At 49.7% G+C, this 14,098-nt stretch overlaps 1 protein-coding gene and 1 long non-coding RNA gene across 2 annotated transcripts in view; both read left to right on the plus strand.

Moving 5' to 3' along the window:
• The window catches only part of LOC144720179 (glutathione S-transferase A-like), a 29,479-nt gene extending 25,532 nt beyond the window's left edge, over positions 1 to 3,947 (plus strand). Inside the window, exons 5-6 of the mRNA XM_078596678.1 lie at positions 3,022 to 3,110; positions 3,691 to 3,947. Coding sequence (XP_078452804.1) covers positions 3,022 to 3,110; positions 3,691 to 3,823 — 222 coding nt within the window. The 3' untranslated portion in view covers positions 3,824 to 3,947. The remainder of the gene's footprint in view (positions 1 to 3,021; positions 3,111 to 3,690) is intronic.
• A 3,467-nt stretch (positions 3,948 to 7,414) lies between these two features.
• Positions 7,415 to 10,962, plus strand: LOC144720180 (uncharacterized). The gene is made up of 3 exons (XR_013585720.1): positions 7,415 to 7,548; positions 9,540 to 9,628; positions 10,585 to 10,962. It is a non-coding gene; the product is annotated as an uncharacterized LOC144720180 (long non-coding RNA).
• The last annotated feature ends 3,136 nt before the right edge of the window (positions 10,963 to 14,098 follow it).

Consider the following 14,098-nt stretch of genomic DNA (forward strand, 5'->3'; position numbering starts at 1 on the left):
CAAAACAAAATGTGTCAGCTCCTGGCCGACTCCCACCTCGGTGGGAGAGGTCAGGAGTTTCATTGGGTTCGCGTCATATTACCGACGGTTTGTAGCTGACTTTGCTACAATCGCGAAACCCTTGCATGCCTTGACGTCCAAGGGAGTCAAGTTTCATTGGGGACCGGAGGAGGAGGCTGCTTTTCGCTCCCTCCGGGATGCCCTGGTGGGGGCTCCGCCATTGAGTTACCCAGATTTTTCACAACCCTTCTTGCTCGATACAGACGCAAGCAACACGGGCATTGGGGGCGTGCTTTCGCAGCTCATTGGGGGCGTAGAGCATGTGGTGGCTTACGGGAGTCGGGTGTTGTCTCCGGCGGAACAACGGTACTGCGTTACCCGTCGTGAACTATTGGCGATCGTTTATTTCATTCAGCAGTACCGCCCATATCTGTATGGTCGACGTTTCTCCGTCCGTACTGATCATGCGGTGCTGCAGTATGCCTTGCGGATTCAACAACCATCGGGACAGTTGTCTCGATGGTTGGAGATTCTCCAAGATTTCGATTTTGTCACCACATATCGTAAGGGCATCCGCCACACGAACGGTGACGCTCTGTCGCGGTTGCCGCCCACCTCCGAGTGCGCTTGCTTTTTGGGTTCGGGGCATTGTAGACCTCCGAATGTGATCGCTGATTCGGTCCTTGCGGCCACCGCCGATGCGCCTTCGACTTTAGGTCCTATCGAGCAAGAAGGGAGGGATTCCTTGCTGGGGTTGTCCGTGGCGGAGTGGGGACGCCTCCAAATGGAGGACACCTCCCTCCTCGCTTTGCGTCATCGCATTGGGGGGGCTGGTCAGGGGGCGGAAAGAGTTGACTCGTGGGGGTTGTTCCAGGGGCTTTTAATGCACTGGGACGGGAGATCCCGCCGCCACCGGCTGGTGGTGCCTTCCGCATTGAGGGGTAGAGTGGTGTGGGCTGCGCATGAGCGGCTCCTTCACCTGGGGACTCACAAGACCCTTGCCATGCGCCAACTCGATTTTTCCTTGCCGGGCATGGCAAGGGACGTGGGCGATCTCTTGGGGTCATGCACGCAATGCGCGCAGCGGAATCCACCGGCGAGGGGGTCCAACCCTCCGCTGCAGTCCATAAAGGTTTCCCGGATTAACGAGCTCGTTGCACTGGATATTCTCGGGCCATTTCCCACTACACCTAGGGGAAATAGGTACTTATTGACAGGGGTTGAATATTTCACGAGATGGCCTATGGTCTGGCCCCTAGCTAACCAGTCGGCAGCAGCCATCGCGGAGGCCTTTGTCCAGGGCTACGTCCTCGACAAGGGTGCTCCGGAGCGGCTGCTGACTGACCAGGGTAAAAAGATTTCAGGGAAACTCTTCCGCGAAGTGTGCGACCTCCTGGGTACGGAAAAAATTCGAACCTCCCCATATCACCCGCAAACTGACGGGATGGTGGAGCGGCTGCATCGGACTATCACGTCCATGCTGTCCCAACAGGTTTCTGAATCCCAGACCGATTGGGACCTTCACATTGCGGGGGTTTTGGCAGCCTACAGAACGGCTCCTCATGCGGCCACCGGATTTTCGTCTTTCTTCCTCATGTATGGCCGCGAGGCTAACCCGCCTGTTGCAACTCAGCTAAAGCTCTCGACGCTGCATGCAAACTCTAAATTGTCCGACCACGTCAAATTTAACATTGATAAATTGACAGAGGCGCGGGAGGCGGCCATACAGAATTTGGAACTTCGCCAGAGGGCGAATGAGAGGCTTAGGCTGGGTCGGGCGCATGTGCTCCAATGGAAACCGGGGGACAAGGCGTGGTACGGCCGTGGCGGGGGCCAGTGGAGGTCATACAGGTCTTGCGGCTACAATGTGTGCGCGTCCGATGGGGTGCACCGGGATTGACGCGCCCGAGTCCTGCGACCCCACCCGGGGGGGTCGGGGGTCGCTCATTGGACATACCGGATGCTCCCGCACCCGAACTGTTGACACCCACCGCTGGTCCGACCGGGGCTGCACTTTGTGACGGCCCCGCTGCAAGAACGCGCGCCAAAACGCGCAGACTTTTGTGAGACCGGCCGCTGGTGGGGACCTTGCGGGGGGACGTCCTGGGCGCTTGTACATATGTTGTGTGTTTGTGGGATGGGGTATTTATTCGGGGGGGGGTGCGTCGGGACGGGGGTTTTTTTATTTTTTTTCCTCTGTTGGTTGCTGGTTCCTGTTGTTGTTGTTGTTACTGTTATGCGAGGCACACGTGAATTCGGGGGGGGAGGCGTTTTGTTGGGACTTTGTTGCAGCCGGGGACGGCTGCGGGCTGTACAAGGGGGGTGATGTAGAGGTGTATTTGTAAATGTGTATTGGCACGAATGGGTAACAAACACAAGGGGCGTGGTTATGGCCGTACACAGAGAAGGTGCTCACACCGACGTCCGCACCTGCATCCCCCATGGCCCCCCCCGGGGGGGGGGCCGATTGCTATAAAAGGTGGTGAGCCGGAGGGCTCGAGGTCGAGTGTTAGCTTTAACCAGCGAAGAGTGAAGACCAGCTAGAGTAGGCCCCGGAACTCCCCTGGCTCGCTGTCCTTGTCAGGACCGACCAGGGAAAGCCGGTGGCGTGGCCCCGAGAGCCCAGACTGATGTTCTTATAAGAGCCGGTCTGGAGACTCAGGGTGCCGGGAATCCCAGCTTGACCAGGGCTGGGATAGATAGCCTCCCTTAGCTCTGTAGTGGAGGACCTGGGAGCAGGCTAGCCGGGGTAGACGTGGGGCCTCCCTGTTAGACGGGTGAAGGGGCCGATACCCCTTCAAGTGTTGTGTATCCCCGGCTCTGTAAATACGTTGGTGTTAATAAATACGTGTGCCTCCAACGACGTCGTCCGAGCCTCCTGCAACTTACTAGACAGACACTGATAACAAAGTTAAGGTTAAAAAAACCAAAATATGAATGACCACAGATTCCTTAAATCCTTATTTGGGAATTATTGGAGCAGCCCTTTTCGATAAACCTCATTGCTGATGTAACTTACAGTTGGGCTCCGGATCCTACATCGCTGGGAAGAACTTCACCTTGGCTGATGTCGTCTTCTTCCCTAACCTGGCATTCTGCTTCAGATTTGGGTGAGTCTGTGTGAGTGGTTACACTAGATACACATCATGGGTATTTACACTACAAATAACACAATGAGAAAATACGTCAAGTTGCAATTACAATCCTAATCCATGTTTACCAGAACCAAGAAAAATTGAAGCATTGCATATTTTGATGACTGAAGAGTTGATGAGCCAGTTTATAAGGCTTTAACTTTTACATTTCTGGGCCATGGTTTTTGTAAAATTGTGAAAAGAATATTGCGATGTAATGGTTAGCAAACTGTATTTGAAATCCAGAGATCACTGGTTCCATCTCTCGATGCAACAAGTGCAACAATGAGCACGTTTCTTAAATCTCTGTCCAGCCAGTAGTAGAATGGGGTTCATCACAGTTGATCGACAGTCATGTTTGGTGGGATAAAGTGTGGGTACTCCCACCTCTTCCGAAGACATCTGACTCGTGTGGAATAGTTAGGTCTCCCTGTAGTGGAGGCCCTACCGCCAGCTGTGCTGTGCGCAAGCAAGGCTACCGGCATATTGAATATCGGTGATGCACTCTTACCATTATCACACACACTAACGTGTATCTGTGTGTACGCACGTTTAGGTTGTCTGTTGACAAGTACCCTCACCTGAGTGCCTACTACAGCCTGGTGAAGGAGCGTCCCAGCGTGCAGGCCTCCTGGCCACCCCACTGGAAGGAGAGTGACGGGGCACAGGAAGTGCTCAAGGACATCTAGATGTGATCTGTGTCACTCGCTTAAGCCAGCACTAATATGGTCAATACTTTTTCCCCAAATGTTATTTTGACCTGTCCACATGACACATGTAAACCAATAAACTCTTTTCTGAATGCATCCAAAAGTTTTGACTTGATTGGTTATTATTACTCCGTTTATCAGACACTGTGGGAGTATTTTATCTCTATTTTGCTTAAACCTAGAGAGGGGGAGGGATTTAGGTATTAGGAGATAATATTTTTTTTATGTACATCAGAGTGGTGCTTTTTCCTTTATTTAGAATGTTTACACTGCTGGATGAAGGCAAACAAACACGTGGAACAAATGAGACAGAAACCCAGGGAAAGAAACTGTGAGAGATAGACACAGGGACAGAGTGAGACAGAGGACAGTGAGACACAGAAACACAAAGTGAGGCAGAGACAATATGAGATACACCGAAACAGAGACAGAAGAAAAGTGAGTGAGACACGGAGACACACAGGGAGACCCATATAGACACAGGGAGACACACAGAGACACAGGGAAATAGCGTTTTGTGTATTATAGATACAGGTGTAACAGAGGACTGATCATTGAGCCTTAGAATGCCCAGTCTAAAACACATTCTTGCGGAGGGAGCTGGTAGGAACGTTGGGTTGCTCAATCAATGGCCAGGTTCAACGGCAGCGTGGTGTATTCCGCAAATATGCCCGACTGTGAGGGCGGGCACAAGCCGGCGTGAGTAGGTTAAACGTTGAGTTTTATAAGGGCACCACGGGGTTACAAGCCCCTCCCCACCCAGCCCCACCCTCCACTCCCCACCCAGCCCCTCCCTCCGCACCCAGCCCCTCCCTGCACGACGGACAGACACAATAATCTCCTGTGGGCTGGTGTAACCAGGAGGTTCCTACCAGTATCAACTTTCCAGTGTGACAGTCATCCAGAGTATCAGTGACCAGTGAGCCCTAGGATAACAGCAATCCAGAGTTCCAGGATAATAATAAACCACAGTAAGTGTGTAGTGAATCTTAGGGTCATCAATCTAACTCTGCTTACCTTCTAAGCACGATCCAGTGCGACACGGATCAGGGAATCGCAGGAATATAAATACCAAGCAACCTGATAAAAAAATAAAAGCTTTTACCCTTTCTGCTAATTTTACAGGTGTTAAGATGTTCAAAGACAGAAGCTGGATGGACTTGCATCACGAGACCATGAAAGATGACCGGCTTATAGGGAGGTTTTTAACCAAAAGTGGATAGATCAAGGTGTGCATCTTCGATCTGTGTGTATGTGTGTGCATTCACACGTATTTGCCTGTGTATTTCCGCTTCTCCATTTGGGCATCTCATTTGATATTAAAATTACTCGTAACAAGTAACTTCAAGAAAAAGGAAAACATTATAGCATAATACTGAGGTTACCCAAAAAAGTTATTTTTTCCAGGTTATGCATTATTTAAAAAATAATCCCCAACAATGACTACAGTATACATGTGTTATATCAATGCAACTGACGCTAGTCATAAGGTGTTTTATACACACGTGGACTTCTGGCAATGCAGAAGAAACCTGAAATAATAAACATGTTTGAATTGTTCTTCAAATTACCAGTGAGCTGAATCAATAATAGATGGCGCATTAAATGCTTGTGAAAATTTAATTTGGTTGTGTCGACAAATTTGGTTAAATCGTTATATGTGTAGTGTCATAGATAATGGCACTATAGTATAGCGACAGTGTGAGTGGTACTGTATGTGCGGAGCATCTCACTGGCACCTGAGTGAGCATACCAGGGAAGAGGTCGGGTGAGTTCATGACAGCCTGGGTGAACCCAAGGGGGGGCACGTGACCGGATGAGGTGGTAACAAGGACCAGGGAGGAAGTCAGAGGAACACGTGATGTGGGTCCTGAACCACCGGGAAGGATCTGGAAAAGGGGCGTGGCCAAGGGCGGGGACTGACCACCCCGCAGTGGATAAAAGACGAGTTCCTGGTGGGGATTGTGGTTGTTCATCTCTGGGAAGAAACCTCCGTCTTCGTGGGTCTTCGGTCTCCGGTCTTCGCGCACGTGGACCAGGCAGCGTGTTGGCTCTCCTAGTCCGATTTAGTAGTTGTCCCATCCAGCGTGTAATAGTCACCTTTCCCCCAAGTGTATATAGTTAGTATAGGAGCGGTGGTTACCACCCTAGGTCGTTATTCTGCTCACGTTAAGAGTTACCGTGATATTAGTTAATGAAACGTGTTGCCTCCAAGTTCAAGTGTGCACCTCAATTGAACCCATTACACATGCCCTAACAAAATAAAACTCTTATGAATCACAATATTGCCTGCAAAACCTACGTGTTATTTTCACATGTGATAAGTATTGTAGTAATGTGTTGCGATGTTATCACTTTTCTATTGACCACATCACTCCATAGTCACAGGGGTGACGTGGTTTAGCAATAGTGCATTCACCGATAGTTGCAAGTGATTCAATGTTCAAATCTAGCGGCCATCCTGGTAATTACAGCGGGTGTATTAACTGTAAAAATGCACCACCTGCTTTACAATGAATATTCCAGATCCTGTGATGTCATTCGCAAGAGTAGGCCATGGTGTCAAGGTCAAAATTTACCAAATGTGAAAATTACCAAATATATAATTTGGAATATACATAGCAATCGTCTATGAATGATGCAGTACGCTCTTGAACAGGAGTCATGAGACTCACATTTTCAGGGTAAACAAGTAAAAACATGATAAAAATGTTAGACACAGTTAGATAATATCCTTCACCAGTTTGTCAATAACAGTGCATTGTATATTAAATGTGCCATGGCCGCGAAGCAACTCCGCAAGCGCCGCGACTCCCCCCTGCCCCCCACCCTGAGCACACACACACACCACGCACACACACACGCAGCACACACACACACGCAGCACGCACACACGCAGCACGCACACACGCAGCACGCACACACACAGCACGCACACACGCAGCACACACACCACGCAGCACACACACCACGCACACACGCAGCACACACACGTACTGTCCCGGCGGGGGATCACCTGGCACAACAGGTTTTCATCCGAAGGGCCCCTAGGTGGGAAGTCCCACGGTTTCCTGGTGCCAGGAGATTGGGCCGACGCTCACAGGGAAAGCCACATTGCGGTGCCACTAAATTGGCTTAAAATTGTATGGGTTCACAAAGGTTCATCGGGCCAGCCGCAATGAGTCATGCACGACATCGGAGAGGGGGCTAGGGTGAAATATTAAGCAAGCAGTGCAGACGATGAGGTCAGGGGATCCCAGCGCCACAGACTAAGTACACACTAGCCAGGTGTGTATTCGCCAGCCAGACGCCCTTCCAGATTAAACAGGCTGAGTCAGGAATTAATGAGTATGGGTGCACAGATAATAGATCGAAACGTAACTGTCGCAACACTCCATGTAAGGCAAGAAAAACGCTTGAAAATCACAGGTAGGCGCACGATTGGCTGAGCAGGATGACGTAACCCTCGATTTTCAAAGTCAAGGGGCATAAAAAGGGGAGCCAAAAACGGTTCAAGAGAGATCTCATGTTCAACAGCTTGGTCGCCAAGACCGCCCCCACTGCCGTCCTGCCTCCTCGAGCTGCTCGCAGCATCCGTGTGATGCCAGCCAGTGCTGCTACAAGGCAGTGATAGGAAAGGTTTATTCGTCATCCTCCCTCTGACTCTCACAGCGTCCATGCGACGCCGTGAGTACAGCTACGAGGTACGTGATAGGGCGTGTGTGTGTTTGGGGACTCGGATAGCAGTAGATGAGGCTCTACTCGCAGAATATTCCCTCCGGGCAGTGCAGGGTTTGTGCCGTGAATAAACGTTAGCACAGAGCATCGGTGCAGTGTCTGTGATTTGTGTGTGGAGCGGCTGCGTGGGCGAACGCGTGGCGAGAGTGAGGGCAGAGCCGCAGCACGAGCGCTCGTTGATATAATCGCCTGCAGGCGCGCACGTGTTCGCGCCGCTGCGCGAGCCTTAGCTGTGTGTGCGCGTGTTATGTGTGTACGCGGGTTAGAATATAACCGCCCACAGGCGCGCGCGTGTTCGCGCAGCCGCTTAGCGTCAGCTGTAGTGTGGGCGCGGTTTAGAATATAACTGCCCGCACGCGTGCGCACGTTCGCGCAGCCGCTTTAGCGTTAGCGGTGGTGTGGATGCGTGGTAGGGTGTAATCGCCTGCAGGGGCGCACGCGCATGCTCGCTGCTGCGTTAGCCTTAGGGGGTGGTGTGTACGAGTGAGTGAGGGCTAACTCTGTATGGCGGTAAGCCAGTAGTTCAGCCATGTCTCTCCGAGAGGACGCTAGCGCGGGAGGGCCGATCACTCGATCGGCTGGGGCCCGGCGGGAGATGATCGATGCAGTGGAGGAGGGAGTGGAGGGGGCGAACGTTGTGCCCCACCTGCCCAGCGAGGGTGGTGGGGCGGACGTCGGCCCCCACAGAATCATGATTCCCAGCTTCAGTTTTAGTTGGGAGAGACGAGAACGGTATGCATTTAAAGGGGACACATACTGGGCTTTGTCACCTCTTGAGTGATATTACAGCACATCCGTAAAGATATTCCCAAGTAGCATCCTTTCAATATCTGCATTCTTCTTGCGTATGGCACGGTCGAAGTGATGGTATTAGTTGTGTGATAAGGCACTTAAATAGGCGGGCTGCATGAAGGCTACCTTCGTTTACCCAACATCTGCACGATACATCTCATCACTGCATACGTCATTTCCGCAGCATTAGCTGCTGTCACTTGACAACATTCGTATTACAGAGCATCATTTACATAAAGAAGTTTGGGACAAGTCAAAACGCTTCAATAAAATATATGGTTTAGCATGTTATTAAAATTGATGTGGCTTGGTTGTGTGCATGTTTGTGACGTACACACTTGTAGGTCACGATTATTTTGAGAGTTTTAGAATGATTGCATATGTTTACACGATACATTCAAATTATGGGCATGCTATATAAAATATTGTCCATAATAGAGGTTATTGGGGTTAGATCGTGTAAATATGTCGTTAAAAACCCGCCACCAAATGTTTAAAATCATATGTTTTAACAGAAGGCTTCGGAAAGGACGCTGTGTAAATCCGAAATAGAATAGAATGTAACAAATTCGTTTCTGACCGCCCTTTCTTTAATGATAAAATGGATACGTTGGCGAAGCCTAATGTATAATGCGTCTTAAAGAAATATCTAAGAATCATGGTTTCAATGCACTCAAAAGGTATTTTTTCTTTTAGTATTTTGCAAACTTTATAACAGTCCGGTACAAATGATGCTTTTGTAATGTTGACCCAGGGTGATGATGTATTGGTCAGGTGACAAGAGATGCTAACCGCTCATAAACTCGTGACTGAAGAAGAGTCATTTGACTCGCTCACGTGGAACACGTTAGCTTGTTTATGAAGAAGAATTTTACATTTCAAATTACATTTAGCAGCCTAAACTAGCGGATTAATAACTGTCTATAGCTTTAACTATGTACATCACATGTACATGTAAACACTTACGTTGGCCATGGAACACTCTGAGCTGACTTGTACACGGTCTTTATCGCCGGTGAGTAACCCATCTCTGTGCACCACACAACCTTCCCCAGAGCTGTCAGCCAGCTTCCTCGCTGTTTGCCTCCCCATCTCCCATCCTCTGTCTGAACGCCCCGAACAATCCTCAGCCTTCCCCTTACATACTTCATTGCCTCCTTTGTAGGCTGTCTCTCTCCCTATCCCCATCCACAGGAAGTTGAGCGGGGTTGATCGTAGACGACGAATTGGATGGCCAACTGCCGTGCATAAAAGGTGTTGTTATAGGCTGTGTGGAGATGTGGTGGGTAGCACAGAGAGCCTCACTGCCGGCATCTCAAGGGTGCTTTTTGCCACACTCCACCAATTGTAATACACGCGCACTACTATACACATTTCACTATCTCACGCAAATATTTGCATGATACAGACAAAGGGTTTTTACATCTCATTTATCACAATACTGCATGGAGCATTTGGTTAGTGTTCGACTGTAATGAAGTATGGTATTTTAAACACATTTGCCTATAGTTTTGTATGTTTTCGCTCATGAGATTTAGATATTTTTACCATACAGTATGGAATTTTGGAGGACATGGTTTAAAAATACTGTATGTAAAATTGTGCGAGTCACAGTAATTAAGTTTCAATTTTATTCAATCTTCTAACACCATATAACATCGATACCAGTTGTTTCTAAACTCGCTGGACTTGCAGGCCACAATCATAACACGATCGCAAATCACCATCCAATAAGAGTGCTTCGTGAAAAATACCTGACACAGTTGTGGGAACCACTTCCCACAACCTTACGGGCCACACGTTCAGAACCATGGTTCTATATAACATAAGCATCCTTTAAATTCAAAACAAAACCCCATCTCTGTCCCCGAATTTGGCTCTGCACCGATGACCCACGATGGAATTTACCTTACATTCGATTACCCTGTTGCTATTTTTGAATATCTTCCAATGTGGAAGATACCTTGCAGCAACTGTAATTGGTGCTCAACATATTTTTAGATGCAAGAGTATATTTGGTCACCCATTCTCACTGTCGATAAACTTTCTGCTGTAATGAGAATTTTTTTCAAAAGATCGTAAACAAGATGTTTTCGCTCTCTTGCCAATTTGAAATAATACACGCGCATATAAAAAAAATGTGAAATTGTTCACGATAAAAAAATGTCATTGTAATTTAACAAAAATGTACGTGAATTGTATGGCTGCAGATGCTGAGTCTCATACAGACAGATGAAGAACATGGGGAGGACCATAAAGGCCTGCCCTTCGACCTGACTGAGAGCACTACCAGCCCAGACCTTCCACAATCCCACCACCTGCTTTACTGCCTGCACCATGATATACACAAATTTACGAGCTTTCTTCGTGTTCTTCAGTGCAGGATGGACACTTTTCAAGGTTGTTCGCTGACTTAAGAGCTAATGTGCCAAATTAAATTAACATTTAACCGCATGCAAATGTACGTAATGGTTTATGAAAACTAAAGCCTTGACAATCAAGTACAGTATAAGGATGCTTCTGCGATGACTGACGTTGATACATTTTTACGGCCTAATTTCGATTGAAATAAATGGAATGTGATACTATCGAGGACTATTGTGACACTATTGGCACATTCATTATCAACAGCCATTTTCAATTCAGTTGGATGAAGGCCTCACTACATCACCATTCTTAATGGCCTTGTGATGCCAGAATATCCATCGGCCTGCACATGGACTGATCTCACCACCTCCATGGTGCTCGCACTCTTGGGCATTCCCTCTTTGGGCTGTCATTCCGTCACCAGTCGTGTTCATTATCCCATATCACAATATGTCCTGCCTAAGCTCACTTTTCTTAGCAGTCAATTTGATTTCTATCATTTTAGTTTGTTCTCAGATTCATATTTCCCTTTCTGTCTCGGTGTAATATTTAAATTGCATCTCTCTTTACATATTTTGTACTTTAAGTTTTTATTGATTCTGTGGGGGTCGCTAGCCCCCGAGATCCCTCCCTCGATAATGCTAACGGCCGGGCTAGCATCATCAATCGCCCCCCCGCTGCTAGGTTCCTCACCCGTGGTGTGGGAGCCGTCGCCCGAGGATTCCCCTCCACCGCGGGTCCGCGTAGCCGGCATGGTTAATTTACGTACGCGCACACCCACACACAGCTCTGCGCGGCACTCACTCAACACTGACCACTCACGTTAGGATCGCGCACCTGTATCACACGGCGTGAGCACACGCGACACCCACTCTCGCACCGCTCTGCGCAGCGCTCCCCCGAAGCGAGCCGCAGCACTACAGAATCACTGCGTACACACGCGCACCCACACGCTCACACTGCACGACAAGATCACGCGAGACCACGCTTCGCTATTAATGATTTATTACCTGGTAACTAATATTGAATCAGTGAGTCGACGAGGCTGGCCTATTCCACTAAACCGGTACCTATTCCCTATTTATCGGCTATTATCCTACTTCACCTCCCCACTCACTGTTTGGCGCCCGCGGAGGTACCTCGATACGTCGCACGGACGTCCGGGTCGCTGGCTGGAGCTGCTGCTGGTCCGCTGGCCTGGAGAGAGAAGAGCGCCCCTTCCCCCTTGCGCCCCCCTATTTATTCTCCCTACCTCAAAGGGATGCTGCGCTGAACAATGGGCTCGTGCACCTCGAGCCCGCGCACGGCGGTTCTGGGCGCTTTTGATCTGCTAAACAGTGAGCGCGTAAATCCTAATTAATCCCTTTCTCACGCAGGCCCCCATCATCGAGGTTCATGCGGCGGCGTCCATTACAAAGGTGCGCCGTGGGAATTTGTGCACGGCTGCCCGCGTGACCCCGCTCTCCAGGTTATTTCTACTAATAGCCTTATCCTTTAACTCCCCTAATAATGGTGCCTGCGTGTTTTCTAATGATGCTCCTCCATCACAATACTTATTCCCTCTGCCTGCCCCGTCGATACTCGCGTGTGTGGGGGGAAATGCGCCTCAACCGCGGTGGCCGAATGCCCCACGCCGCGACCACACCATATTAAGGCCGGCCGCAGCGCCGCGGTGCCACGTAGCACGGGGGAGGTCATCCAATTCCCTGATCGCCGGAAACCGTGAGAGTTATTCCCGATAAGGGTTTCTCGGATAAAAACCGGTCGATCAGGTGACCTTCCCTTCCAGCTCTATGGGGGGGGGGGGGGAATGCGTGCGGGTGTGTGCTTATGTGGGGGGGGGGGGTGATGGGGGGCAGTGCGGTGGGGGAAGCCGGGCGGCTCCCTGGCTCGGCAGAGCGGCCCCGTCGCTGTGGCACCACAATTCCTTCGTCAGTATATCCGTTTTCGTTCCACGTGTTCTAGTAAGCACAAACTCTGCTCCCTGAATTGTAGTTGAGTTATTATGACCACAAGTACAGCTGCCATATAAAATATTACAATAATTACGTAACAAAAAATTGCAAAAGCAATAAACAATTACAGATTGCCACCTGAGGCGCGTGCTCCCGGGGCGCGCTCCCAGCAGCGGCTGGCGGGGGCCGTTTGTGAGGGGGAGTCGACGGAGGGAGCAGATGGAGCCGACGGGGCCGGGTGGGCCGGCAGAGCCGGGTGGGCCGACGGAGCCGATGGAGCCGGGTGAGCCGACGGGGCCGACGGAGCCGATGGAGCCGAAGGAGCCGGGGGGAGAGGCCGTGATGAAAAAAAGATGGCCGCCTGAGGCGCGCGCTCCCAGCGGCTGGCGGGGCCGTTTGTGGTCGGCGAGAGGCGCGAGCAGAGGGGGCTGACACTGAACTCACTCGAACTCACTCACTCATCATACACTGACGCACTCATCTTACACTGACTTATGCACACATCATACACTCACTCACACTACCACTGACTCACTCACACATCACACACTGAGTGTCATGCTGCCAGCTATGGCTGCAAGTTTGGTCGTACGTGTTATGTATATTGTTGATTGTTAAAATTGAATCACACTTCCTATGATTACTGTTATTACATTGTTTTTATAGCTTTATTTTGGTGATTCGAAAACATGATTAATCTAAATTGCACCACATTGGGATTTTTTCACAAAGCGTTTTTAATACTTATTTTTATTTGCTGGTTTATTCCAGTATGTTTCTGTTACGCGTCGTCGCTTTAAGATTTTCTGTCTTCATTTTTTGTTTGTTGCGGTTGCACCCGACTTAAGAGCCGCATGGCTCACAGGGCTATCTTACCTAATAAACGTCACTTTTTGTCTGTCTGTCCGTCTGTCTGTCCGTCCCTCTGTGTACGCTCGCTTGCGAGGGATTTGGCGCTCGGGCCGTGGGGTATAGGACGAAAAAAATTGGCCGGGATGCACGTCCCGTGCCCCGCGGTGAACATAGGCATTTCCGATTTTTCGTCCGTCGCCTTTAAATCGGTCCGATTATCGATTTAGTCCGATTTCTCTTTATTTACTTATTTACTACTGGCAGAAGTACCCGGCGTTGCCCGGGTGAAAAATATATTTCTTAATAACCTTACATATATACACAGATACTAAGGTATTGTCAAAGCCCGGTGGGCTTTGACAATACTCACCACTCACGCTCACCACTCACCCTCTCCACTCACCCTCACCACTCACCCTCACTAATCACCCTCACCACTCACCCTCACCACTCACCATCACCACTCACCCTCACCACTCAACCTCACCCTCACTACTCACCACTCATCCTCACCAATCACTCCTGACCAATCACCACTCACCCTCACCAC

The sequence above is a fragment of the Lampetra planeri genome, chromosome 8 (assembly GCF_965212315.1).
Source record: "Lampetra planeri chromosome 8, kcLamPlan1.2.h2, whole genome shotgun sequence".
Taxonomy (NCBI): Eukaryota; Metazoa; Chordata; class Hyperoartia; order Petromyzontiformes; family Petromyzontidae; genus Lampetra; species Lampetra planeri.